Here is a 24668-nt window from a genome sequence, read left to right as displayed (position 1 = left end):
TTTCTGCCCCTAAAAGGTTACAACATAAAAACCTCTTTAAATGTCAGCTGTTGCTTCAACCGTCTCATTATGAGTGCAAATCTGAATTTTGGCAGACCCGCTGTGCTTACAGACAGCTGCTCAGCTCTGACCACACACTCTTTGGAGAGGTTTAGCGAGTGGCTATGTGTGGCAAAGTAAGAGCTTTAAGTGGTTTTTACATCTGAACCATTACCCTTCCTTCCCGTCCAAACATCCTCCACTCATTGGTCATTCTCTCGTAACAAAAGCGGACAGCAAGGAACGGATGCACTTTGGGCTTTTGTAACGTCAAGTGAAACTTTTACGCAGAGGATAATTGTTTTAGAAAAACACAGAGAAAGTGAGCAGGCACGGAGCGTGGAGGACGGAGTGATCTTCGTAGATGTTCAAAACCAGCATTACCCCAAGCAGTGCGATAAAATAGATGTGAAAACACTTGGCCAATCTATTCAAATCTCTTTATTTTTATCTGTGCATCAGTACAGCAAATCCAATCTATGAGAGTGCAGGAAGGACGCTGGCCTCCAGTTAGAATTTTTAAGTCGGCAAAAATATATATTTAAAGGTGTAATAAGAGATTGAAAATGACTCAATGTTACGTGTCAGTTCTGTGATTTTTCTGTTTAAAATGCAGTGTGCGTGTGTGCATTAACATTAATGAGCCCATTAACCCGAGACCATCGTTTCCTTTATTCAGTTAAAGTTGGTGGTGCTGCTCCTCCACTAGATCAATACCCAGCCATGTCTTATTCAACACCGGGCCAAAGATGCTGTTTGCCAACGCATAAATATTGATAGGTAATGCATGCAGATGGGATGAGTGGAAATGGATTTCTGAAGTGAGGAGAGCAGGGAGCTTTTTTTTTTTCTCTGTTTTTCCTCCATGCTTAAAGCTGATTGGGGCCCAAGATTGACAGTGTGAAATTGTTTCCGTCCCTTTAAAGGGAAAATAAAAACCGAAGGTCAGCGCAGAAAGGCTCTTTATGCACCCGGAGCTTCTTAATGAGGTCCCGGCAATATTTCACACTGTCACATTGTTAAAGTTAGAGAAACAGTTGTAATTTATCACTGTTCTCATCCCATTTTATTAGGGAGTAATTGAATTTCAGTGAGTTTTGAGATAAGGTTTTCTTTTTTGTTGTTTTTTTTCCAACGTCGGGTTTTAACAAGCTCGTGGATGGCAATAAACCAAAAAAAGCCACATTAGCTTTTGCCTCCATGTCTAAATAATTAATGTCTAACAGTTGTCTGTGTTTGGCCTTTCCTCAATTGTTGTGTTTTGCCCTGTGGCTATTGGTTCCCGCGAATTTCTGTTCATTTTCCATCCCCATAGAGAGTCTGTTGGAGCTCGAAAAGCAGCCTTAGATAGGACAGAGCTTGAGGGATGTGTTTTGTTTTAATATGAGCATTTCACTGCTTGGCGTTGTGGAACAATGCTGCTTAAAATGTGCATTTATTTAAATGGGAAGAAGTTTGAAGTTATTATTGGCTTCGTCTTTGTTACTGCATCTTTGTTTTTAAGTTTTGGTTGTCGTCCATCCTTCCTTCCTGTTTACATCCAACAAATAGGGCATTGTTGGGTTCATATTAAAGAGATCTCCAAGCCATTTTAGCCCCACCTGGTTGAAAATGATTATTAATTGACATACTTCAATAAGCACATTATATACTCATTCGTTTGCATTTATTTGAGAGCTTTGGCTTTGTAACATCTCATATATGGGAACTTAAAGTTTAGATTGTCTTCATGTTTTGACTTTTTTTGTTGTTGTTTTTTTCTTACCCTGAATTGCAGCAGTGACCACATTTAGAGCATCAAGTACTTCTTTAACTGCTCAACATCAACACACTGAAATAAATTGTAGTTAAAGACTAATTAGAATTAACAAGTGTCAAAAGCATTATATGCTTGTAATACACAGATAAAACTCTCCAGAATGATTAGGATATCCATGGTAATCTCCTTGTTGCTGAGCCAGAAGTCTTGCACGGCTTGTGGAATGCGGCGGGTGAAAAATCGTCCTGATAATGCGCCGTGGAAGAATAAACACTAATCAGCAGGCTTTGTGGGTAAATGTGCCTTGGGTGAAGAAGCTAATACTCGCTAAGGACCGATGAAGGTTTTAAATTGCTGAGAAAGCTAATTACTCTGATAATTGTATGTGTATATATATGTCTGCGTGAGGCTTTGTGCAGGTAGAAGTGTGCACTACTTTTCATTACAGTCAGTCTTATCGCTCTCAAACCAGCGCAGACAGATTTCTATCAAACACAGTGGTAAACAAAGCCGCACAGGTAATTAGGGTTATATTCAGGAGATCAGTCTGTGAGGACAGAGTAAAATAGGACATTTTTGGTGTTAAGCAAATATTGAAAAATTTAATTAGGACGGCTATTTTTTTTTTTTTTTAAATGGGAATCTTAATCTTTCTGCCGCTCCCATCCAATTTTCTCCGATTGTGGAGAGAATGGGACAGCCCAGACCAGTCTGAATAGCTTATCTGAGGCTTAAATTGAGTCTTAAAAGATTGACAGGCAGCACACTGACAGGTTTAGAGGCTCCATTTCCTCTAATGTTTGGAGGACGAAATTCTGTGGAGACAATTTGACTGCAGCATGAATCAGCAGGAAAGTCTTACTCGCTACACCCTGGCTTCCCAAAAGAGGGGTCCAGTCATTCGACGGGGCAATCACAATTAGCTTGAGCTTTAGAAATGGAAGTACGAAACCGCCGATGAGTAAATGTCATCTGATTATTGCTGTTTCAACCTTAAGAAGGTTGAAAATGTCGATACATTCTGACAAGTAATTTAATAATTTTAATGAGATAACATGCTTAAAGAGTCGGATGTTTGCACAAAACACCACTTATTTAACTGCCTCTTAGCAAGCTGAACCACAACCACGCGTTTTGTTGCCAACAGCAGTTTTATCACATAATTCTGGCTACTCTCTATATCAAAATAGTTTGTTTATGAAATGAGTTTCCTGCCATGAACCCAGATTTCGAACATGCATTACAATATTTTATGGGGTTTGTGCATGTTGGCTTAATGTTACCCTAAAGTAATATTATCCTTCTTTTCACCATAAAGCCTAATTTCCTGAGTGTATTGAATTTTCCCAAGTGGGTAGCTGAAAATGTTAAAACAAGTAATAGGTCTTGTACTTGATGAGTTAAAAGACATTCTTGAATCCATCAGAACCCCGTGCTAAAAAGATTTTGGTGAATGTATGTTGTATTTGAGCCTGAATGTATGATATTTCTGGGCACTAGTTGCTTCTCTACCAACAGAAGGGTTGTTTTCCTTCTCAGATTTTATTTTTGAAGCACCAAGAAATGCTTCTCATACCAAACACATCATTTTTGTTACTTGTATCTTTCATAGCAGATGTCCAAAAGGCATGTGGAGATACAGTTAAGTCCAACAATATTCATACACCTGACAAATTAGGCTTTGTGTAGTGTTTTAATTTTGCCAAAAGGCTTCTTCTGTCTAGACGTAATATGAGTACTAGAGTCCTGACTTGAATCAAAGATTTTTTTTTTTTTTAGGTAACTTCTTTTGGCTCTTCCAACCCCAAAGACTTTACCATCAAATACAATCTAAAAATAAGACTGGAGACATCCAGAAAGCTTAAGAGGAATCATGACAAAGGAATCATTGTTGTAATACCACAAAAAAGATTATTAGGAATTGCATTAATAGTTTTCAGCATGTCATTTTTTTTTAACTATAGAAAAAAAAGCAAAGAATTTTTCAAAGTGTTTTCTTTTGAGAAACGCCTGTCTCATCTCTTATCAAAACACACTTCCAACGGTATGACTAGGTTGTAATCAAACCTATAGGCTGTTTCCATTGAGTGACTCCTAGCTCGACAATGCTAATGCTACTGCCTTTGCGCAGCGTGCTTCACAGACGTTGCTGGAGGCGCTTTAGGAGAGCTCCTTTTCAGATAACAACTCTCAGTCAAAGCAACGCAAAATCCTGAATGCCTTAAGTCATTCTTAATCCCATCCTGACATGCAACATTACAAAATAATTTATTCTATTAAACCGGGACAGTAGCATTTATAAATTTAGAGCACAATCAGTGTTTGTCCAACATCTGAACCTGATACAGTCGATGCCTTCAAATGATTATATTTAGCATAACATTCTGTAACACATCCCTTCAAACGTTGCCATTCAGAGCTTTTTTTTTTCTGTAATAAAATCACCTCTCAGTGCGTGGTGCTTGCTGCAGTTCTTCATTTTGAGGCCTACATTTCAGTTTTATTGAAGACTTATGAAAAAAAAAAAATTATGCCTACTTTTCATCTCCACAGTGACATGCAAATCCACATTGTACTTGATGTTACGAAACCTCGCTGAATAAATGAGAAAGTGTCCCGCTGATCAAGACAAGAAAGTACTCTTTTATGAACTCTACAACATCAAAGAAAAGGCAAAAAAAGGAAGCACTTCCTCTTTTCAAAAGTCCGTGCTCTCCGCTTCAGACTGAGGAGAGCACCCACCTGCTGGCAGCTTCTCAGCTCAGGAGTCTGTGGAGTTATTCTAGATAATTTAGAAGTTAAGTGCACTCCCTGGGCATAAATATATTGCTGCATAATTCTCACTCTCCCTCTTAAAAATGGAATTAGATTTGCATCAAAGTGTTTTCGTACAGACGGAGCCAAATTTTCTCTGGAAGGCATTTAGAAGACTTAGCGGTTCGAGTGCGAGATGTACCAACAACACCTCGGTAGGTGCGTGAGGTCGAAAGAAATAATTCGCTCATGGCAGGAGGTTAACAAATGTCAACCAGCAAAATAGGTGCTAATTACTATTGTGTGTTTGTTTCTGTGTAGTTGATTTTATAGGAGGATTCGACTCCTATGGTTACCAGGGACCCCAGAAAGCCTCCCACCTCCAGCTACAGCCTATGTACATGTGAGTATAGTTGGATTTGTGTATGTTCGCCTGCATTTTATGTCGCATTTGGCTTTTTGAAATGTTACATCCAGTCAGATGGGGGGGTAAAATACCGTGCGCTGGTCAGCTACATCAATAAAACCACCAACTGGTAAAGTGTATGGCATTGATTTTCTTGTTTCAGTGCAAATTTCTACTGTAAAACCTTGAGTGTTGGCATTCATTTGGATGTTATTTCGATAAATACCACCCGCACAAGGGCTACTTCAGAAGAAAGCATATGGCCGTAGCAACAGCACCACATAATAGCGGCCAGCCACTGCAGAACAATGCGCTCAGCCTTATCGCTGGGAGTGCATAGAAACAAGAAAAGCCTCTAAACTCTACAGAATTTAATCCGTGAAGCCGTGGTATGTACTGGAAACAACGCTAATCAGTGCAGGCTCCCACATCTAGTAATCCAAAAACAAAAGCAGTAGACATTATAGACATAGACATTACTATAGACTTTTAAATACTAGTTCAAACGTTTGTTTTTTTTTCCATCACAAATACCTTGAAATGTACCCAGAATATGTAATTTCTTCATCCCTCTTGAGCTTTTGTAAGTTGCATGATGTTACAACCACAACATTAATGTGCATTTTTTTAAAGACTTTTTATGTGTTAGTTCAACACAACAACTTTTAATTAACATAGCGGTTAAATAAAAGGAAGGAATAGAAGATTTTCAATTATTTTTTGTAAAAGTCTGAAAAGGGTACTGATAATTGTTGGTCCTTTCACTCACAGCCGCTATTCTTTGGAGGCTATCTCTTCACCAGCTTTTCCCCTCTACAGACTCAATTTTTGCTCATTATTTTATTTTATTTTTTGCAAAATATCTCACACTCACTAAGACTTGATGGAGAAGAACTGTGACTGTTAATTGTCAAATCTTGCCCCAGTATGTATTTTGACAGGGCGATTCACATGAATGTGTTTTTATCTAAATCATTCCACTGTAGCTCTGGCTGTGCATTTTTGGTCTTTGCCCTGTGGAAAAGTAAACCTCGATCCAGTTTCAAGCCCTTTTCAGCATCTAACATATTCTTCTTTCCTCAAGATTGCTTTGCATGTAGCTCCGTCTATCTTTCTATAAACTAACCAGATTCCCAATCCCATGGCATGATGCAGCCATCACCAAGATTTACAGATGACGTTCAGTGTTGCCTGAGAAGGTTTCATTTTGTTCTTATCTGACCAGAATACATTCTTTTAAATCTGCTGTTACATCCAACAGTCATGTCAATTAGATTCTCACACACAAAAAAATGAAAATCATGCATAAATATTCATCCGTTTTGCTATGATGTGCTTTCGGTGTTGTCCTGACACAGAAGATTGAAGTTTATGTTTTAAGCACCAGTACTACAAGGGTTGTATGCATTAGAAATCTAGCTTATTTCCATAGAAAGACATAGAAATGTTCCCAGATTTTACTTTCTGCATTAGTCAGCTGTGTTCGGGGTTCAGCTTTCGTTTATATTTCGTACATACACAAGCCACTGTGCATAATATGGCATGAACACATTGAGTGTTGAAGGGTAGCATTTACCAGACCTTGGTCAGTTCTTTCATCATTGCTCTCAGTCTCTTTAAATAAAGGTAATTCTGTAAAGGAGGGTTATCATCTAGCTATAAATCGGATTTTGATCCACTAGAATCTTTAGTTTCTCTCCTTCTTGTGCCTATTTTAAATTTAAATTGTAGCTTCCTGTTTTTCTTGAGGTGCTTTGGCCATTTGGTGGACAGAGTGCCAGTAAGTCGTCTGAGAAATGCATCTAGGTGCAGACTGGCACATCGTCGACATCAACCTCAAAGCCTAACTCTGCCCTGCGGGAAGCGCCGAGCCACACAGATAAAGCTACTGTAATGTACCAAACAACGAGATGAGATAATAGTGACTTGGCTGATGTGCACCAGACAGAATGTCAATACCCGTTTGTATTAGACAAGGACCGACGCAAATCAGAGGGAGATGCAGAGGCGTGGAGATGGAAAAACGGTGGACGAAGCGAAAGAGAGGAAGAGAATGAGAGAAACGAAGTGATGGATGACACGCAGGACTAAACAAAGAAAAAAGCAATAAAGGACTATTCTGTAGTTTTATATGTCCCCAGTGGAAGCCATAACCCAGATCATAAATCACCAAGCCTCTAAATAATGCCTGGAAACACAAACACACCTCAGCTGTAGTACAAATACAAATATCTATGCACAAACAGCAGCGCGCGCACACACACACTCATCACTGTGCACACAGACATCCAGACACAGTATTTGTGCTGATAGACAGCTTTTGCTCATAAACATGTTAATCCACGCAGACGAACCTTGAAATGCACACTCTCGTCCACAAACATCATCAATATGCTATCATTGTTTTCCAGCCGTCCTCCCCTTTGTTTGGTGTTTATTGGCTCTGGCCGAAGGGAGTAATAAAATAGCATCAGCCATCCCGTCCCAAAGGAATCTCTCTGTGCCATGGATATATACAGACACACTGCCATGACACATGAAGCTAATAACATAGCCGTCAGCATCTCTAAGGCGCCAGAAACATCTTTTTATTCAAATCTCTGGCATTATTTGCTTGTTAACCATTGTAAGATGAGACGAGGAAATAACACATGACACCTGCAGTTGCACCTATAAATAATTGAATCCCCTCTGCAATTTAGGTTTGCACATCAGGTCTGATCTCAGACACTCCTGGATGCAAACAATCAAGGGCTTCATCTGGACAAGGTGCTCTTGGAATAGAACACGTAAGACCTGGTCTGGTTTCATTGCACGTTAGAAATATGGCCAAAAAGTTCAAAGATGACGTCACTGACTTGCACAAGCAAGGATAATTCTGAAAAGAGGCAGCAAAGGCCCCGGCAGATACAGCTGGAGCATTGTTTGCGACTTTAAAGTTGAAGGAACGGAGGCTGTAACACCTAAGCATGGCAGAAAGAGGAAACTTCCTGAATCCTGAGATTCTGAGACCCTTTACTGACGACCTTCAGCAAGATGTAGACAAGGTGCATACCAATCGCTTGACTTGGACTTTAAGTCATATACTGCCGCTGATCCCAAAGCATAAAAAAATGCAGCTCCAATTTGCTCACAGCTTTATACATTAGCCAAAGTGTTTTGGGGATTTTGTCCTATGGATCAGTCAATCAAAACTGGAACTTTTAGGACCCGTGGATCAGAGTTGAGCACTGACCAGAAGCACGGTGGTTGCTAAGTGAGCTTCTGTGGCTGCTTTGCTTCCTCTGGCGCAATAAATCCTGGGTGAAAATGTCATGCCTGCTGTGAGGACACTGAAGCTTGGGTGCCATTGCTTCAAAACAGGACAGCGAGCACAAGGATAAGTCCTCTGCGGCTAGGCTGGGAAGATACTAAAATCTCTGTTATAGCTGCCTGACTTGAACTCTACACAAATTGCCGGGGGGGAGACTGAACAGGAGGGCAGTCACATGCAAACCCAAGAAAACTAACACTCTGGAGTCTTTTGTCCATAAGGTGCAGGCCAGGAAATGCTTTGACTCACATTTGCAGCCATACCAGCTGAAGACTGCTCTATAAAATACTGAGCATACTTGTCATGACTGGAGCAATTATTAATAATATAACATGTTTTAATTTGGAGCAATATCTGTTTGTCCGAGGAGGCTAATTGTGATTGGATCTAAGTTATTGTCTCTGAATGTCGACACATTCTTACAAAACATCAAACTGTGAGCAAAACAACATGTTGAGTAATAAGGCTCATATAACAGATGTTCAACGTGGCTCAACAGAGAACCTGCTACAACATGGCCATCCACCTGAACTCATAGGAGTTCAAAGAAGGCAATTAGAGCATTAGTCAGAACCGTCCAAGAAGCCCTTAACTCTGCAAGAGCTGCAGAGATCCACAGCTCAGGTGGTGAAGTCTGCAGACTGGACAACTGTTAGGCTGCTAGCTGGTCTTTGAGCTGAGAGAAAAGTGTGAAGAGGAAAGAAATCCAAAAGAAACTTTCATTTTAAGTTCGCTTAAAGACGGGACACAAACTGAACTTATTTTGTGCAAAAACGCTACGTGTGGTGCAGCTCTAATATTCCACTATCAGCAGAGGCAGGAAAGCAGAACAGTGGGACATTTATTATTTTGACAATCACAAAAGTGTGAGCTGCTATCTGTTTCTACGAAATGCACCAAATGCGTTCTTCTCTGATGTACAGTATGTTTAATTTTTAAAGGAGAACCGCTCGAGAAAGCCAGCACACCCACGAGAGTGTTGAGACGTCTCTGGAGTGTTATTATCTCGCACGGAACACATGGGACAAGTGCTTCTGATGTTCTCTTCAAGCAACATTACGCCATTAAGCTTATTTGTCAGAGCAATTACTTACTCAAGGATAATATAGAGCAAAATTAGTTGTGCAGCATTTCATCATAAACCCATTAGCCTGCTATCTTTTCAGTTTTACCAAATATTTCTGCTTTACAGGCTTCAAAGTCCTCATTGTTTGATAACATCTTAAGTATGCCGACGTATATTTTCAGTGAGTGAATGTATGCTGTAAATTTGCAACATGCCTGTCAAATCTGATTTTGTTGTTCTCCTCTCTCTCTCTCTTTCTCTTTTTTTTTTTGAAGGTCAAAATAAACCCGGAAGCCACTCCAGAGGAGCTGCCTTACCAACTATCACTGCTTAGAGCCCTGTGTTTACCACTCCAACTCTCTTCTAACAAACAGAGACAGACATACAGGCAGAGGATAGATCACAGTCTCCATTTCTTACTCCAAATACCCTGAAAAGCTCAATCAGATGGGATCCTCTGGCTCCAGTTGTCTACTGATGGAGTCCCTGATGAAATACTGGCATCATGTGGCCAAAAGTGGTAACTGCAACACTTGTGAGCCACACTTATTTCATATTTTTGGAGCCCTGTCAGGAGCCTGTTATTATTTGCCTCTGTTCTTTTTTCTTTTCTCTTTTGTTTCTTTTTTTTTCTTTGCAAATGAATATCAGCGTTGTAAGGGGGTGAAATAAGGTTGGCTTTTCCTCAGGCCTTCTGGAAGAATCTAAAATCCTGCTGACAAATCTCAGAACTGAGCCCCAGTTCCTTCAAGATACAGTAAGAAAATGTTCCGGCTCAATACTCCTTGAGTTGTTTCACGCAGATGCGCCTGACCAAAGACTTTAAAAAGAAAAAAAAACACTTCTAAAATCTAACCGAGCTTTTTCCGCTCTTGGTGCCTGACAGTTTACTTACCGGACTTCCTACCAGGAACCTGCAAAGGCGACTACTGATGGAGGAATGTCAGACATCGCTTTTCTAAAACCCTACCTTTCCTGCTGCATTCGGGATCTCGTCATTGACTGCAAAAAGTGAAACCGCGCAGGAAGCCCAGACTCGCTTTTTACCTGTGTTTTATGAATGTTGACTAACGGTGTGACGTGACGACTTACGGGCTCGCAGCTCACACATGCATGTGGACAAGATAAGCACGCATGCACACTTACACAGGTCCTTCTTACTAATGTGAATCTTAACAATGTTTACAAAAGTCATGCTGTCTACTCGACAGAGAGTGTGGACAGAAATGGACAGAGGTGACTCTCACCTTTAAGCTGCAGCGTTTCGAGACGACCCAGGCTCGTCTTGCCGCCCTGTCTAAATATTTTGTCTTCCACTCAAGACAGACGCAAAGAGGTCGACAGAAAGAGCAACGCTCCTCCTACCCCTCCTGTCTACAGTCCCCTGAAAAAGTAATAATTTGAGTTTTTTCACATTAAAAGCGTAAACTTCAACATGTTTTGATGTGATAGACGAAGACAAAGTAGGACATTGGTGGTAAAATGAAGGGAAAAAAGGCATGTTTTTCAAAATATTTTACATAGAAAAACCTCAATCGTTTGGTATGCTTTTGTATACAACACCTTTTAATTCAATACCCCTAAATAAAGAGTATAACAGGGAGTCTCGAAGAGTTTCCCTACCCCTTCTCCGCCGGACACATCGTATAACTGGGGGCGTCAAACAGGAAGTCTCTCTAAGTGTTTGGAAACCAATGGGGGGAACCAGGAGAAAAAGTTTGGGAACCACTGCGTTAGCCAAAGCTAATATGGAATAGCATATTCATGTAGTGGTCCAGTGAAAGTCCAGATGTAAATCCAATTGAAAAATCTTTGCCCATCTCCATCCAGTCTGACTGAGCTGGAGCTTCTTAGCAAATACACGTGAAAATACGAATCCATAACACATCCTTATGACTTTTTTTCTTTAAAACTTTGAAAACGGCATGTCTTTTTCCATCAGTGTCACAGCTGTGCTTTGTGTTGGTCTATCACATGAAATCCCAACATAGTACATTGAAATTTGCAACTGAAAAATGTTCACTTTTTCACCGTACTATCAGGTGAAATTTGCAAGTTTTTTTTTTTGCAAGTTTTATCAACTGCCAAACGTGAATTGTTCAAATCAGTTGAAACTAACGCTTGCACACATCCCCAACAGAAAAGACAATCGCAGCCATTTGAGTCTCGACGTGAACTGAAGCTTTAGGAACACATGGACAACATCAAACAATCAAAAAATTTGGTTTGTTATATGTTGATTTATTTCAAATACCTGATTTGACAACCAATGAAATCATGACAAGCGGAGGCTGAACAAATCCCACCTACTATATTTAGCCTCTTTTAAACAGGCAGGAGGCTTAGCAAGCCCCTTCTGTCACCTCACACCTCAACATTTTTTTTTCAAGATGAAAGTGCCAACTCAATCCCACTCATGAGCCACAGACTGGGACCAAAAAACAGGCTGAGGCTTACTTTTTTATGATTTCCTTGTAAGAAAAGAAAACCCAGACATACAGCAGTTGTTGTTTTTTTTTGCTCTTCTACCTTTGTTGGGAAACACAACTAAGGTCTTACACATTTTTGATTAACTGGACCAAATGTTTGAGGCCTTTTGCTGAAGACGCCCTCCTCTCGACGTGCAGAAGGACTGCTACCCTGGTTTAATCTGCAGTTCTCTTCAGCAGTTTACCTGTTTTGTAACAAAACTTTGTGGTTTACGTTCAGAGTCGATCCGCCTGCCCGGAGGACAGAGACGGCGTTTTTTTTTTTTTTTTGTGTGTGTTTGCATGAGGTGTTTCCAAACTGTTGCATATTTAATCTCATGCCTCGTGTGATTCACTGGCTTCATAAAAACGAGTAAAAAACAAACAAAAATATAATAATAGGGGGAGCTGTTTGGGTTGCTGGGTGCTCCTCGGCTTTCTTCAAAGGATCCTCAATGTGAACTTTGTGCGTTTTTTTTTTTTTGTTGTTTTTTTTTTGCTGTTTTCTATAAATAAGAGTCTGCAGAGTTTAGGAGAACGTAGGCAACCACAATGTACAATGATGAAATGTAACTTTGATCTTCTAGACGTTTTTTTAATTAACATGTGGCTGTGTGTACTGTTTTTTCTAGTTGACTATTAATGTATGATGTTGTGTATAAGTGGGGAAAAAAAAACTAGGTTTTATTTCTTCTAACTGTATAGAGTATATGAAATGAGAGAATTTGAGAAAAATAGACTGAAAAAAACTTAGCTGGACTAAAGTCTAGTTATGTCAGGGGTGGAAATTGATTTCTAGTACATTGCTAAGGCTGCAAAGTTAATTGTCACTTCAATGTTCTCAAGATATTTCTTTTCTTAACTAAAACTGACTTGTGGTGAAATGTTTTTGCTCCAAGATTTAAATTGGATTAGTATTATTTGGACCAAAAAAAAAAAAAAAGCAATTAATTTATTTGCCTCTGAAGAAGGTACTTAATTTAAACTCAGCTGGCACTGTAACAAGCAACAATCTCTGCATTTTAACAGGAAACAACCCTTCAACAAGTCAGAAAGGTGCATAAAAAGGTGTGAGTGTGTGTGTGTGTGTGTTTGCTCTTTGTTTTCAGAGTTATGGTGAACTGTACAGCCCTTAACCCAGACCCAGTAAAACCCATCTGGACCAGACCACAGCGAAGCAGCAATTTAAACTGAAGGCAGAGCTCCCTGCAGGCCACTGACCAGTAGCTGGACGATTAATTGAAGACTTTGTGTAGATCTCAATCTTTACTACCATCGAAGGACTAACAGTACTTTTTAAATTGATTGACCCATAAAGATGTGTAAGAAGCCATGAGGCGACTAGATATCTTTTATTGCAGTAGCATCATCATCCAATTAAATAAATTCCAATTTTGACTAGAGTAAATTTATTCAGAGGGAGAAAATGTCTCTCATCAAGAGCTAATTTTTATTTTTATTTTTTAAACAAAATCATTGTCACCACTGTTAGTAGCGTCCATAAGGGTAAGCAAAAGATGCGGTTATGCAGTTTGATAAACTGTTGTTTTCAGTTTATCAAAATGCTAATATCCAATAGATATAGCAAAAAAAAAAAAACAGTTTTTAAAGGATGATATTGTGGATTAAAGGAAAAAGCTTACCAAACCAACCTGGCACTATGTGAAATAGTAATACTGCCCACTTACTGTAATCCTAACTGACCACTTTGTTTTATTGCGTCTGGTGAACTTTCACTTACCCGATTACTGAATGAGCCGTAGAATCAAGACGTTGATTAAGCAGAACGTATCTGATAATGTGGAGCAGGCAAAAAGTCTCATCGGTGACCAAACTTTGACTTAAAGAAATCCAAGGCAGGTGAGAAACAGTCATTTACATCTACCAGTCTGCAAAAGTTTGCAAAGTCCCACTAAAAAATACCTTGACAGCAAAGCAACGACTCATCCAAAATGTAACAAAAAAAAAAACCCTAGAGTAAAATTTAAAGCACTTTAAAACGTACTTGTCTCAACAATAAGACAGAGAAACAGGGCAAAAATTGTTGCTGGCCAAACAAAGCACAAAGACCTTACATTTGTCACAGAACATCTCAAGGATCCCCAAGACTTTGGGATAAATATTATTTAGACTGAAGAGACTAAAATACTTTCTTTTTAACATGTGCTTCCTGTTACATCTGGTGTAAAACTGTCAAAGCATTTAAAAAAAAATTTTTTTTTCAAAAGAACAGTCAGACAAAAGGACATGCGATTTAAATAAGGCAGATGTTTGGTTTTAAGTCAAAAGATGGTTGGAATTAAAAGGCTACTAATATGCACATTCTAGAATAATAATAATTAAAAAAAATAGGGGCGTGTTTAAAACAACAGAAATATAGACCTGGTAGACCAAACCTAAGTTCGTATTGCTGCAATAAAAACTGAGGGTGGCAAAAAATAAAAAAAATCTCCATTCCTCACTATGGGAACATCCAGGATTTTTTTTTTTTTTTTTCAATATGAATTTATTTACCAGTGGTGCCCATAAGTTAGGAGGGTGCTGCAAAGCCTTATCAATAAACATTTATTCAAGCTATTACAAAGTTCTGATGGAAATCCCATTTATTTCCAGGAAGTTTCTCAAGAATGCAACTCAAATATTTGACTTTAGCTTTACTGGTTTAGTACATTCAGGTGAATATTTTGGTTCTGGGTTGATTTGTTACAGTTTGCCACAGACTATAACCATGTGTGTTATTAGCTCCTGTTTTCATGCTGGTTTTCCCACAGGTGACTGTACATAAACTAGACAGCTGGGATTAAAGTAGAGTCTGGAGAATGAAGGTGTGCCGTGTCCTCTCTTCTCTGTTCTCACCTCTGATGGCTTGCAACCTTTATTTTGTGTGATGTTCCTTTTTCAGTGCTGTGGAGTTCACTGCTAAAAAAAAAACAAAAAACCTGAAGCAAAAGACGACAGCCAAAATTCGTAGATCATTCATGGAATAATGTTGCTGTTGTTTTCCGCTGTTCTGGCAGTAGAACATAGCGAAACATGCTCCTCTACTCTCCAAGGGTCATTTAGAATAAGATTAATGAAGTAAAACTCAAACCTTCAGTTTTATGCGGAACGAGAAAAAAATCAATTGGGGATTTTCATAAGTAGTATGCTGCGTTATTGAATGCCTGCTCTAAAAATCCAATCAGAACAACTAAGACGGTCGACAGCAACAAAACATCCTTGCAGAGCTACCAGCCCAAATTGAGAGGCTGCTGCCAAAAACAGCAGTCCAAAAATGTGTCCATTCAATATACTTTCATTTCAATCTTTTTCACTGGAATGAGATAAGAGCATTTTGAGTTAGGGTAGGAGTTTTAAAGTAAAAATGATGCAATGGCAAGCAACAGCCAGCATCGAGCTAGACTGGTTCACACAATACTCCCTTGCTCATCTTTACAGCACCCTGTGTTCTTGCAGCTGAAATATTTTTCAAACTGTCGTATGCCACTGTAAATTTGGTTTCTGCTGGTAGGCGTCATCTGCCAAGCCAAGGTATCTCTCTTTTTAACACTTCTCACACTTCTCATTAGTGATGACAAACAGGCAACAACAAGGTTTTCCCTCTCAAAACTACTGAAAGATCTTGTACGGAACAAAAAGACATGCAATACAGGAAGTATAAACTGCAATGTAAAAAGAAACACCTTATTTTCTTTATATTTATCCAAAGTGACTTACAAGGGAGGATCAACAATGCAGCTCATAACAAAAGCTAACAATAAAGTTGGCTGCACATCCCTGCTAGAGTCGGCAGCGATGTACAGTGTATAGGAGCAACCACTGCTAATGTCGCTTTCAAAATGAGGTCTATCAATTTTTCAAAGCATCCTATTTAGCATAAACATAATCTCTTTCATCCAGATTTGGAATCTCGGTATTTGCAGGGGATAATAAGGTGAGTGATTTCAAGAGAAAGTGACAGCGAACCATGAGTGTAAATGCCATGCACATAGAGCAAAATCCGCCTGCTCAAGAACATTTAGTTGGCACAGAGTTGAGGAGGAGTCAATGTGATCTTTTCCTGTCAATAACAGCCCTGGACAGTCAAGGTCATCCTGATAAGAAGCCCCATTGTCTCAAGCCAGAAATGTAAACACTAGAGGCTCCCAAGACACTTTTTATGTAACTACACAAGAAATGCTTTTAAACTTAAACTGACTTTGTGTGATGCCAGTGTATCTTGATCAAGCTTGATTTTATTCTAACAGTTTCATAAGCACGTGTTTTTTTTTTATTAAAACACAACTGATTAATATTTTTAAATGGTTAACAGTTTATAAAAAATAATGATTAAACTTTGGGAAAGTAAAGAGCTGAGGTAACCCTGTGACATTTTTTAGTAGAGAAGCACCACTGAAAAAATGTGACGCACTACAGTTATGCATGCAAAGTAACAACATCACTGATTGACACGTTGTGCTATGCAAATGCTTTGTCTGTGCTCATGAAGATGTACATATCGCAAACAGCGCATGACACTTCTGAAAGCCTCACAAGGTGGTCAGGCAATCATCAAGTTTAGAGAAGAGAAAAAAGAGAGATGACACCAGTGCAAAAAAGTTATTTAGTCTGTCTTTATAACACACAGCATATTTTACACCCTTCATCCCAATCAACGTGCAATTTGGGGGGGGATATTGTACCTGACAGGAATTGATTTTCTGCAAAATGTGTTTCTCTCAATGTGTGACTCTCAAAAAAAATGTTTTTAGGTTTTCCAGTATGTGGCAAGCAAGACAACTAACAGTCCAGAGCACTCCAATAACTTAATCTTAATAAAACTAAAACATAAACCGTATAAGAATAGGATTAAACAGACATAAATGCTTCACTTCAGACAAAAAAGAGCATTTTTTGAAATTTTACATAAAAACCAGGCTAAATAAAGTGAATTGTACACTAATAAGAAACCAAAGGTTAAGATACTTCAAAGAGAAATGGTGAAGTAGACTTTTTTTATTTGCTGTTTTAAGACTTTTATCTACATTTAGCATAGGACGAGGGTCTGTAACTTTTTCAATTCTATGCTGACATTTTTACTCTCACTCCTTAAATGAAATGTGTCCTGAAGAAATGAGAGAGGGCAGAAGAGATTATATGAGGCAAAAAAACAAACAAACAAACAATGAAGAACAGAGTTTTAAAATACTAAGGTCAGCTTTTGTACTTTTCCAGGTAACACTGTATCTTCCAGTTATTGTGGAAGGCTTTTACCGAAACTCTTTTTTTTCTCCCTGATCTGATTCGGCTTTACAGTCGACTCTTGGTTGCAGTATCTCCTTTCGCCACTAGGTTTCCCATCGGCCTATCAACACTCTCCTCGGTGCTTACGACAAAATCGGGAAGCAGCGAGCTGCTCGCTTTGTTTTGTTTTGGTAGTAGGAGTTGGAGGACCAGAGGAAGGCCGACAGACAGAGGTCCTCGTGGGGCAGACCTGCTCGCTAAATGGGGAGAGCTAAATCGGGGATGGAAGATGACGAACCGATAGCTGACGCCTGCGAGATGCCGAGCTTTATAAGCAATTTCGAAGAGGGAAGGGGGAAATTGTCCCGCAACCACACGACAGGAACTTCCATCACGGACGGCGAAGTTGAGATGCCAGTAGGGGGCCTGAACCGATCTGTCATCCGTTCAAACTCCCGGTTGTCCCTCGATGGAGGCGACGGGAGGACGCGGAAGAGGAGAGGCGAGGGAGAGAGGGATGCGGAGGGCAACAACAACAACAACTGCAACAGCGGAGGAGTCGGAGCAGCAGGGAGGAGGAGAAGGGCGAGCGCTGTGGAGGTTCTGAGGAGGAATTTCGGTGATACCAAGTCGCCCTCTCGCTGTTTTAGTGCAAAAAGTCGGATGCAGAGCGGAGTGGAATATGGAGCCGGCGGAGAAAGTGGTAATAACGACTGTAAGGACGTGGATGGAGCAGAATGTGGTGAGTGTCCAAAGTCGGACGCAGAGACGGGAGGAGCCGGTGGTAAAAACGAGCTGCCTTTAAACGAGTTGACGACTTCAGATGTTACAGGAGTTAAATATTTAAAGGCCAGAGATAAGTGGCACCCTAAAACTGAAGACGACAACAACACTGTGACTTTAAGTGAGTCGTTTAGTGCCAAAGAGCACGTGTACTGTACGGTATACTGCATTGCCAACGACACTCAACGGACAGATGCTGAAATCACGGACCGCTACGACGACGCTGTCACATCTGACGAACCAGAAACAGACTTGGAGACTGTAAAGGTGGAGGACCACGGCACCGAACCGGTACTGTACACGCTGGATGACCTGGTGGACCCGCTCGGGAACATATCCCACCGCCTGGATGGGGTGCAGGCCGGTGCGGAGAGTCGGATAGAGGATTGCCGGGTGTGCCTGGAGGAGAAACCCATCGCATCCCTGCTCTGCTGCGGGAAGGCCTTGTGTGAGGAGTGTCTGAAAATCTACGTCAGCTCCCTGGTTGGTGGTCTTGCAGTGGCGTTTCTTTCTTGAGCCCATTATTCTGCACCCTGTCATACAGGTTCAGCTCAGTAAATTAAAATGTAATCTGAAACTTAACTCATTTCTCACGGTCAAGTCAAAGAGTACAAGTAATTTGTTGTTCTTAGGATGACTTATTTATAGGTACAACTTTATTGTCCACCCAAGGTGGAAATTTTCCTTCGGCTCTCCAACCGTAAAATGAAAAACATTCATACAATCACAGTATCATCTATTTGTACATAGAATAAAACACTTTCCTTAAGGAAAACATTTCAAATTAATGTTTTGAAGACAAAACATTAATTTTCTATTACACAATAAATATTACACAAGACCACTGAAATAGGATATTTAATACAGAAATAGACAATAATTCAATAATGAGGACTGTTGTCTAGCAGATGGTCACTGACACGCTGCACAAGGAATTAAAGCGGAAAAAGATTAAAGATGCCTTTTCACAGAGCGCTGTATCCTAGCATATTCATAGAAAGTAGAGTGGAAGGAAAAAGTGTGGTCAAAAATGTGTACAAGTATCACAGATATTGTGAAGCAAACCCATTCATGATTTTTTTTGGAGAGTCACAAGTTGTGAACTGCAGCTGGAGTCAGTGTTTTTCTTCTTCTTTTTTTTATAGCCACTACACAAAGATGTATTCTGGATATGTGCTATTACCGCCTTGGGGTAAAGGCACCCCTGAACAAGTTATACAATCAAAGGTTTTGCCTTGGGTATGGACAGAAAGTACTGGACTGTTACTTAATGGCCCAAAGTTTTCTTTTCAGATGAAAGCAAATTTTGCATTCCATGTGGAAATGAAGGTCATGGAGTCAGGAGGAGAACAGTGGAGAGTCACAGAATCTGACATTTTGTTGCATCTTAGTTGCGCCACAGGCTTATCATGTCCATGCTGTGCTGATACAGCAGGTCCTGCACAAGGAGTATGTTTCTTGTGTTTTACAATTATTATTATTTTTTTAATTTTCAGAAGGCTGCTATTTTTGTTTTTAAAATACCCAATTTAGACAAGTGGTCTTATGTAATATTGGAATTTTCTGAGAAAACGTGTTTGGGATTTTCAAAAGCTGTAAAACGGAAACGTCAAAATTTAAACTCTTGAAATACATCAATTTTATTATCGCAGCAATAATTTAATGATATTAGCAGTTTTTGGAACTGCGCCTGTCTACGAGTATTTATGCATCAGTACAATTACACAATATTGAATTCATGAGAGTAAGATAAGCTCTTTTTTTTGTCAACTTTAAAGACATACATCATTTTCTCTTATTTTTTAAAGAATAGTAAGAATGCATTCATTTTACTTTTGACAGTATTTTCAGACAGTGTTTCTAGAGTCCATAGTCATTGTAGAATAATTCTGTAATACAGAGCAGCAGGCCTGACTTATCGATGTAACTTCAGGTTCTGTTCTAAACTTCGGATATTTCACTTCCTGCAGACACTGTGGTAATTTATGCAGGAAACCGAATCTGCTCTGGGGCAGGCCAGGTTTCCAGATTAGAGGTCAAGAGCATTAAGCACATCTCTCATCCAGCCAATACGCTGAGAGCAGTGAAAGGTGAAAGAGATGATAATGCAAAAACAAAATTTCCCTTTTTGTTCTCAGAGAGTTATTGGGTCTATAAGCAGAGCTCATAATCATGTAGCTGAAACAGAGACCACTTCCTCTGAAGTTTGGTACTGTTAGAAGCTAAAGATCAAGAAGTAAGATCAAGGACTTTATGCTGTTACCCTGGTCTTTGTACATTTGTATTAAAATCACAAATCACCTGTAACACCTTTTATGTGACACTGCAGAAACTGGAGTTAGACATTCATCATATCCTCACCAACTCGAACAAATCATTTTTACCTTTAAACACTATTGCACAAATATCACAGTGGCAGTGTGTAAAGTAAACAAAAAAAGAAACATGCAAATACAAGACATTAGACACATTCATGCTTGGATCATTTGACTGCAATGTTATTATTATATTACTTCCTCCATGCTTCGTCCTTTCTTTGCCAGCTAGCTTGGCGATACGTCTGAAAACACAATTTTCTATGTTAGTGTTAGTTAGGGTGGAAAACCTGAACATGTTGAACCTGCGACGTCGAATAGAAACTATGTTTGATCTATTTTTGAATCTAGCCTCAATTTACGATTATATCTATGCCAATAAAGCATTGAAGAACAATGCTGTCCCAATTTGTTTAAAAAATAATAAAGTATCCCTTAAATTAGCACCAAATTAAAGTCTTATTAACAGAGTGACGCACTGGTTGAGCCGTATTGTCCATATCCATATTGGTGTCACGATGGGTTCACCAATCGTGACACCAATAATAAGTAGGGAATAAGTAGGAATAACCCTACTTATTCCCTTGGATAAGTAGGGAAAAGGAGGGTTGCTGTCGCCTATCTCTTAGATACAGTCACTGCTGATAAATATCCAGCAGCTGGTTGATGAGTCTTAGAGCACGTTATTCTTTGTCACGCTTTCATACGCCATATTTAGCATCCCAGAGGCATTTGGGTCCAGCCTCCAGTTCTGGGAAATTCACCAGAAGCTGACCCCACATGTTTAAAATACTTAATGGAATATCTAGATTAAGAGGTCGACCTAAGCTGTTCGGCATTAACTCACAAGCGGAGGACTGTGTTATGAAATGTTAACCAGAAAGTTAGAAGTCAGCACCTGAAGGTCTCTTTGTCTTGTGACAAATACATATTTTGTGAATCTAGGTCAAGGCACCAGAAGAAGCTCAAACAGTTTATATAACAGCCGACTTTGGAAACTGTGGAGCGTGTTCAGATCCTGGTTCCAAATGGTTCGCTTTTCTTCTGAAGTACATCATCTGACGCCGTTAACACTTTACCAAAGCGACAGATGAGGGCCCATCCTCTTCTGGATTACTTCCTAAAGACACGTCTTCTTTGTTGATGCCTGGAATATTTTTGTTGGCACACCAGCAGGGTGTTGCAGTCGGAACCATTTTTCCAGTGATTTAGTGTGATAAATCGAGCATATTAATAACCGATAGGTGAAAATCCACTTCCTCTAATAAGCATTTTGCAGCAGAATCAAAATCTGCTCTTACTTTACACCTCTCTGGATGGATTATTTTTATTCTTTAAGCCTCACCTCTGTCATGAGATGGTATCTTCTAAACACTGTCTGTTATGCAGCATTTATGCAGCTTCTCACATCACTCAGGCCGCATGGAAGTTGCAACCGTTGCTCTAATCTGCTTTAATCTGTTTATGTAAAACTGTTTAATCAGTCATTTGAAGTAGATTTTTGTCTGCTGTTGTGCTACTTTGATAACAGGTTTTGAATAATAGTACAGTCACAGCCAAAGGTGCGCCATCTGATAAGCAAGCCAAACATGAAAATGGTCATAAAAAAAACTTGCCTCGAGGCGGTGTTCTTATTCAGGTGAATGGACTGCAGGCTGATTTTAGCACACAGGCCTGGCATTGAGCGTAGAGAGTAAGTGTTATGTCAGAGAGGGTTGGTGGAGACGAGGTCGTGCTTGTTTGGCTCCAAAACCACGTTTCAACAGTGATTAAAGTTGCAAAATACTTGCTATTGTTTTTTTTTTTTTTAGCCTCTTCGTACCGGTGGAATATTTTTAGAGAATACATATTATTCAGTAATATCACACAACAGATTCCTCGTTATCAGTGGTTTTATATCAAGCAAAGATGAAGCCAAATGGAGAGAGAGAGAAGAAAAAAACTATGTGGAAAAACTTGTACCTACTGTCACAACCAGACCCAATTGATCAGATGAATTTGCCATCAACAATTAATCAAATGCAGAAGCTTTAGCATATGCTGTATGGTAACACCGTTTCAAAATGGAAAGACATCTGAATTAACATAAGAGAAGCAATTTTTTTACTAACCATTAAAATCAATCAGTTGCATCATTCCCAAAGAATTTGTAGTTTATTATTCTGGAGTTAGATTGATTATTAACTATAGGAAAGCACTTAAGATACCTGTCAGTCTTTTAAAGGCAGACATCCCATTAAATCCATACCAAAACCTAAATAAAGTGGAAAAAAAGCCACTGAAAGGGACATTAAATGTTAAAGTTCATCACAGTGCAATAACAAAGACTGGAGAATACATTCTTGTTCAAGATGAGATAACACTGGCCTTTTCTTGTCCAAAGAATTTTTTTTTGCCTGGTGCAGGCACTTGGGTGCAAAATCCATAACCACTAACTACATTCACATTTAGAACCAGGATTTGCACATAATATCAAGTTTTTACCTGTTTTTAGCAACTATGAACTCGACTGTGTAATATGCTAAACAAACCTTCCAACAGACGTGTTGCAGCGGCCCAGTCAAAGTCAAGACCTCACTGTTACAGAAATGCTGTGTCGGAACTAAAGAGAACTAGTCATAAAACAGATACTTGCGAAACTCGATAAACCGAATAAATGTGGTACAAAATTCCTCCTTAATGGAAGTGAGCTGATGAAGTCACGCAGAAAAACAGCAGCTTGAAACTGTGACTGCTAAAGGTTAACGTAAGACCTGCTGAGGTCTAGGAGGAAATCGATTTCCACTCGCAGCTTTTTTGTTCAATACATAACCCTAATGGGGAATATGTTGTGTAAGGTTGGGGTTGGATTTGGCTGAAAATAACTCATCTCCATTCTTGTGTGAAACGAGAGGCTACAAGAGGGGTCACCGTGGGTTAAATGTAAATTTTATTTAACATTGGATCGTGCGGAGCCCTGTTGGAAGTCGCACAATAAAATAAATGCCTTTCCAGGAATCAAAATCCATTTCAGGAGTCAAACCGGATCTTATCGATATTTCTGGTTGCAGCATATTATGTTGACCTAGTTTGTTTCACACCGTTGATGCAAAAATACTTAGCACCCGAACACATTCGGCCTCGTGTCACGCTGTCCACACAATAATGAGGCGCGTGTTTGTGAGAAGAAACCCGTCGAACCAGTCCCACCAGGCAGTGCCCTGTTGTATTTGAAAACAAACGACGCGGCTTTCAGGCCTGCAAGGATAGAGGTTTGTAGTCAGTAAATGGTGCTTATTATCTGCATGAGCTTGTGTGTGTGTGTGTGTGTGTGTGTGTGTGTGTACTTATGCACAGGTTCCAAAGCAAACATTTGGCATGGCTCCATAAAAGGGTGCAGATATTTTCCGAGAACCACAGTCTCCAGGGGGCTTGATGGACAAAGTGTAAGAAGCCAGGCAGGTTGATAGAAAAGAATATCATTCACAAAAGAAAGAATGGACATAGGAATGATTAGATCCTCTAAGATGGCTAAAAGGTTGCAGGGCAGTAAGTGATAAAGGACTGATGAAGACCTGATTCCCCTACTTTTGATCTTCACTGTTGGATCATAGGGTAAGATTACTGTGCCTTGCTAATAATATCAGGTTTGGTAAGTAGATTTGCAGTGGTACCATGCTTTTTCAATTTTTGGAAGATGGGATGTCAGGATAATCTTTAAGATTTTCGTTTGAAAATTGATCTGGTGTGTTTTTTTGGTTCTAATGATGCCGTTTGTCCACCAGAGTTCTGTAAGGGTGCATTCACACCAGTCCTGTTTAGTTCTAGGTTGATTGCCTAGAAAATCTTTTTTGTTTGGGGATGTGTTAATGCGCAATTAAACTCTAATTTGGACCCAAAAAAGAAAAAAAAAAAAAAAACCTCTGGTCTGACTACAAACCTAGGTCTCAGTGTGATTAAAGTGAACTCAGTCGCTGTACGAATGCATGTTTGAATGCCAAGCGGGTGAAGACCACTCCAGAAACAGGAAGTGGACTATAGCAAAGGGCATTCTGGGTAAAAACAACCAAAACAAACATGAGTCTTAGCTCTAAGAAGAGAAATGGTTTGTGGTCTTCTACCAGCGTCTCATGAGAAATCCTACCATTGACATCTCACGCTTCTCTATTTTTGCTTAGATTTCATGAAGAAGGAAATTGTGCTCTTCTTCTGAGGTTCTTGTGTTGTTTTCTTCAGTAGTTCTCGATGCGGTGCCACTGCAGGTGAGGGAGGTGAACAGGTTTTTCAAAGAGTTTGGTGTGAAAGCGAACCGCACCAGCTGAAAACGTAACAAATGTTGCAACTTTGGTCACCAATCGAACTGCAGCTATCGGACTATCAGATGTGGAAACACCTAAGAAACCTCTGAGGCCTTCACAGAACAATTACACACAGTCGGATTAATAATTAAGCAATCTCCGTAAATGATTTTCTGTATTCAGTTTTAGATCTACATTTTTTTTTTTGGGGGGGGGGGGGCCCAAAAAAAAAAAAAACAAAAATATGGGGAAGGACTTCCCCAAA

At 39.6% G+C, this 24668-nt stretch overlaps 2 protein-coding genes across 5 annotated transcripts in view; both read left to right on the top strand.

The window, feature by feature from the left end:
* Positions 1 to 14625, top strand: part of nkain2 (sodium/potassium transporting ATPase interacting 2) — a 114245-nt gene extending 99620 nt beyond the window's left edge. For all 3 annotated transcript variants that reach the window (XM_015035420.1, XM_015035419.1, XM_015035418.1), the window contains 2 exons: positions 4874 to 4955; positions 9613 to 14625. In XM_015035420.1, coding sequence (XP_014890906.1) covers positions 4874 to 4955; positions 9613 to 9622 — 92 coding nt within the window. In that variant the 3' untranslated portion in view covers positions 9623 to 14625. The remainder of the gene's footprint in view (positions 1 to 4873; positions 4956 to 9612) is intronic.
* Positions 14626 to 16698: 2073 nt separating this feature from the next.
* Positions 16699 to 24668, top strand: part of rnf217 (ring finger protein 217) — a 20936-nt gene continuing 12966 nt past the window's right edge. For both annotated transcript variants that reach the window (XR_001425342.1, XM_015035409.1), the window contains exon 1: positions 16699 to 18294. Coding sequence is in view for 1 of the 2 variants with exons in the window: in XM_015035409.1 (XP_014890895.1) it covers positions 17290 to 18294 (1005 nt within the window). In the remaining variant the exon portion in view is untranslated. The remainder of the gene's footprint in view (positions 18295 to 24668) is intronic.

This window comes from Poecilia latipinna, unplaced genomic scaffold (genome assembly GCF_001443285.1).
Source record: "Poecilia latipinna isolate Pla-1442-1.1 unplaced genomic scaffold, P_latipinna-1.0 Scaffold334, whole genome shotgun sequence".
Taxonomy (NCBI): domain Eukaryota; kingdom Metazoa; phylum Chordata; class Actinopteri; order Cyprinodontiformes; family Poeciliidae; genus Poecilia; species Poecilia latipinna.
The sequence above is the reverse complement of the archived record's forward strand: the minus strand, read 5'-3'. Positions and strand labels throughout refer to the sequence as shown.